This window comes from Trichinella spiralis (genome assembly GCF_000181795.1).
Source record: "Trichinella spiralis strain ISS 195 chromosome Unknown Scfld4915, whole genome shotgun sequence".
Lineage (NCBI taxonomy): Eukaryota > Metazoa > Nematoda > Enoplea > Trichinellida > Trichinellidae > Trichinella > Trichinella spiralis.
The window spans coordinates 1-4,954 of record NW_003531854.1 but is presented as its reverse complement, the minus strand read 5'-3'; the positions used below and the strand labels follow the sequence as shown (position 1 = coordinate 4,954).

Below are 4,954 nucleotides of genomic sequence, written 5' to 3'. Positions count from 1 at the left end.
CGTTTTTTACTAATATCTTTTCAACTTTTTTATTTTATTTTTTTTCCTTTTTTCAATATTAATATTATATTTTAGTTTCAGTTTTTACCATATCTCTAGAAATACGCAATCAGGCAACGTGGTACCAAGCTCATTGTTGTTTTCTAATTTTTTCCTACATTCTCACATTATTTTTTGAGAAAAATAGGATTTTCGAAAATATCGAATTTTTGTGGGCTATAGACTTTGCTGTTTTCGCGTTTTGGGTGAAAAATGTTTTTTCTAAATTTTGAAATCTTTTTTTTGGCTACGGTTATATATGGATAGATTAGAGAATTTTGCAAAGTCTGATTGAACACAATATGATTCTAGTGGAATAAATTGATTTTAAAGTTGGCAGTTTGTCTATCTTAATTGATAGAATATTTACGGAACCGTAACTTTGTTGATACATACCCAGTGTGAAGGAAATTTAATAAATGAAGCATTTCATATTTGAATTTGGAAATGATTAGTCTGTTTCTATATTTTTTCCGTATTGTTCAATCCATTATATTTGACGTTATAGAGCTGACTTTCTTTAACAACTCTATTAACCATTTTTCAAATACAAATGCATAATGCTATTCATATTTTCAAAAGTATTCAAGTGTTATTTATGCTGTAATCATAACGTGAAAGTGAAGCGATTTAGCAGTTTTTCTGTATATCGCATTTCATTTTGTCAAAAGCGATATTTCACCTTTCATTTTCTTGCCGCATTTCATTATCACTAGAATGTATGGAATTTGAAATTTATTTATATTCTTTCTTGTTGATGATTTTATAAAATCGTATTTGTTTTTGTAATTGTGTTGTTTGTATCAATCGTTTATTTGTCATTTGTTCTAATTATATTTATTATTATGGTATTTTTAGTAACTGTGGCACCCATTAATGGACTGAAGCTGAACATAATTTCTATGCTAACTTTTCCTGAAATATGTTATTAGTTTTTCTCAACACATGTATTTCACTAATATTATATTTTATAAGTTGATTTTTGATAAAAACTGCTCATTAAACTTCGAACATTGATTGTATGGAAAACATCCAATACAATGTACTGCATGACATCACACTTTCACGCAGCTAAATTCTGTTAATTTAGAAGTGTTTACAGATTATGTTAGAAATATTTAGTCTTTCAGATTTTCATATTATTTCAGTGACAGAAATCTGCATCGTAATGAAATTTTACGTTTTATTGTGCATTTAAATAAAAAGCAAATGACATTCGTCATTTAATAAAATTGTTCACTATATGCAGGCTACTACGCTATTAGTGATGTAAGATGAGCCGTTCAACCAGAGGCAAAGTAGTTTTCTATTTGCATAATTTACTTATTATCAAACACCACTTTAGAGCATTTCTATTAAATTCAGTTATTTAATGCTGTGCAACGGCTACAGGGACCCCCCTCAACTATAATTCCGCTCTTCAATACCATCTTTGAATTATATTTGATATTATGCTGTCTTAATTTTTCTATGAATGCTATTTCGTTGAGTTTTAATTATGATGAAAGTGCACTAATCTGCATTTATATTAGTATTATTATTGTTCCTTTTCAGATAATTAAATCAGATGCTTTACACAAACGTGTACCTATATTTGTTTTCATATTGAGATGACCACAATAATATTATTCACTTTCACCATTGTCATGATTTGGAAACATGCAACAAAAGACTGGCATGTAGGAAATATAATTCCACTTTTGAAAGTCGTCTATTTTTAAAAGGCAAGTGATGTTCGAGAATGTATGCTGATACTTTTGTGATATATGCTATTCGCATGACTTGACAAACATACTAAATGTGAACTTATTAGATTTTCTGCTATCACTATTCACTTATAAATATTATTAGTAGTACATGACTTTTGATTTTTAAAGCTGCTTCAAACAAACAAAAGAAGTATAGTACATATTTGCGTTCACCATTTCCACTTTCACAATTCACATAATATGAAACTGAATACTTCATATCCTGGAGATGAAAATGAAGTAGAACTTGTAATCATTACTATTGCTAGTTTTCATGTTAAATTTGCATGTTTTCAGATATCAAAGTTATGCATCACACGAATGTAGGTATTACTGGAACTATTCGCAGAAATCTTCAACGAACTACCATTTCTTACAAACACATTCAATTGCACATGGAGAAAAAGTAAGCAATATGATAATGCTTATGATATGATGATCAACGTCTGCATGATACCGTTTGCATTTTCATTGAATGTCCTTTTTTAGTATCAGTTTACTAATTTTTTAATATTTAAAAAATTTACCTTTCAAATACTTTACATCGGTGATCGAGTCTTTTAAAACATTTATTTACTTATTTATTCATTTACATCTATATTTGTTGTTTGTATGATACATGATCATCGTTTTTATCAATATTTTATCAAATTTCAAATTATTTCACGTGAGTTCTTGGAATTTTTTTTGAATACTTTAGTTCTTTTTTCAAAGTAATTTCTTAAATAAATCTATAGATTCTTTTTAACATAAATTTTGATTATTTTTTATTATTGTACTATTTTGTCTTTCATTTCATTTCCTTTTCTTTCATTCTCAAATCAGAACTTTAGATCAATCTTCTATAATAATAATAATAATAATAATAATAATAATAATAATAATAATAATAATAATAATAATAATAATAATATAATGATAATAATAATAATAATAATGCGGATAACTGAAAGCAGCAATGGTTTTCCAGCAAACGTATGCACTCATGTACATGTATGTTTGCTTAATTTCAGTTTTCACTTTCTAAAAATATCTCCGTTAAATTTAAAATTTAGTTGGCTCTGCTGACTAAGTAAACTGATGCGCCAGTTTAGCATAATTAAATAGAACTCGCTTGCATTCAACTTTCTATACTCTTTCACTCACTTTCCACAATTACAATCTTGTTTCATTTTCATTCAAAATTTTCCCCCATTTTATTAATTTCTCATTTTCACTTTGTTATTTGTCTTTTCAATAATTTGATAGCAACAAATTGATCAATGTCATAATAATAATAATAATATTATTATTATTATTATCATTATTTTGCTGATAGACAAGTTGCAACGATTTGTTTCATCTTATAATAATAACAAAGATGAAACAATCAATATTAACAGTGAGTAATAATAAGAAAAAGGCAAGTGCGTGGCTAATGGCTCAAAGTGGCGAAGCGGACTAAATGACTGTATTTGGCAGCAGCAAGGAAACTAACCACAACAAGAAAGCATGTATAAAAATAAAATTGATTAACTTATTTATGCCAGTGAACATTGTAAATTAATTTGTAGGGTTTTGTTATTTTTTTGCAATATATTACACTTTTTTGAAAGCAAACCCAAAAATGTGTGGATATATTATAATGCGTTTCAATCTGGAAGCGCATCATTTCACACTGTGCTTTATGTTCGGTTTCACTGTTTGTTCAATGTTGTCAAATCACACTAATGAGAATTATAACAATAATCATTAAAGCATTTGTTTACTTGCATATTCTTATCTTCTTGATTGCTTAATTGCATGTTGATGCCAAATTAACACGTTTTCAGCATTGACAAGAACTTTAGAAACGGTCTGTGGTGTTGACGTATTCCATTGTTACGGCAGTAGCGCTGTGACTCCAAACTTGCTCGAATGCGCTGATGTATTCCAATGCTGCCCTGACCAGATTCAATATTTATACATTGATGTAATAAACAAACTTTGTTCTTACTGATACCAGTGATACTATTTTGAACTGTTGGCGCACGCTTTTATGAAAACTTGAAAAAACATGGAAGAGAATCACTGGGAAATCAATAATGCTTTAAAAGCGATGAAGCATTCGATTGCTGTCATTAATAAGCTCTGCAGTCGCAGATCTTTCGGATTACAAAGCTGAAACGATGGTTGGAAGGGTGGGGTGGATGAAAGAGTAAGTAGGAATTTTGTTGGCAAAGAAACAGTATTATTTGTAAAGAGAGAGGAAGAGTCATAAACAGGGAGAGAAAGAGACGTAACGAGAAAAAAGCGAGGGATGGTAGGGAGGAGTAGGGAGGCTAAGAAGAAGGGAAAAGGAGGAGGAGGAGGAGGAGGAGGAAGGGTTTTATATAGGAATCATACAGGAAAGCTGGACGAATTCAACGCGTATTAGTGACAGCCAGTGCGACATGGGAGAATGGAATTTGCGTATGATCATGATGAATAAAACCGCGTCATAGTGACAACCAATTGGACATGAAATACAGAAGTTTTCTGATGAAATAATAATAATAATAATACGAATAATTTAAAGCAGCAATGAAATTTCATCGAACATACAACTGAATAACGAACATGCATGTTTCCTTTCTTTTACTTTTCACATTTTAAAATATAGGTGCAAAGGGAAAGCACTGGAAGGAAAATGGATTTGTACTGGATACTGTATAATTGTACCTGCTAATTAGATTGACATTTTTGTAGGACTAACGCGGGAATGTGAAGCATGGCAGAAAACCATCAGGTCTCGTTGTATGCAAACAAGCACACAAGCCAAAACAAACACGACATTACAATATATGTGAAATTCAGGCAGAAATCACAAAACAATAGAGTAAAAGGATGTGCGAATGTACAAGCATTAATCTAATTGTTGCCAGCCAATTTGGATGCACCACAGATTCAATGTTGTCAGTGAAATAAATACAGTCGCATTTCACGTTAATGACGTAATTCCAGCAGACAGTTTTATCTTACATGAACACAGAATACAAAGCATAAAGAAGAAATAAAGCAGATAAGACGAGGAAAACTAAAAAGTGCTTTTAATATCAACTTAAAGTGTACTTCAAAAATAAAATCACATAAGGATAATTAATAATTGAAAATGCAATTATGTACAGTATTTCAATTGGCAAATTATTGATATGAAGGTTACAGAATAC

General features: G+C 29.9%; 1 protein-coding gene across 1 annotated transcript; it reads left to right on the top strand.

Annotated features, from left to right (window-relative positions):
* Positions 1–2,095: 2,095 nt before the first annotated feature.
* On the top strand, positions 2,096–4,477 carry Tsp_13397 (conserved hypothetical protein). Its single transcript, XM_003367052.1, has 2 exons — positions 2,096–2,193; positions 4,408–4,477. The coding sequence occupies exons 1-2, from the start codon at positions 2,096–2,098 to the stop codon at positions 4,475–4,477; spliced, it is 168 nt and encodes a 55-aa protein (XP_003367100.1).
* Positions 4,478–4,954: the final 477 nt, after the last annotated feature.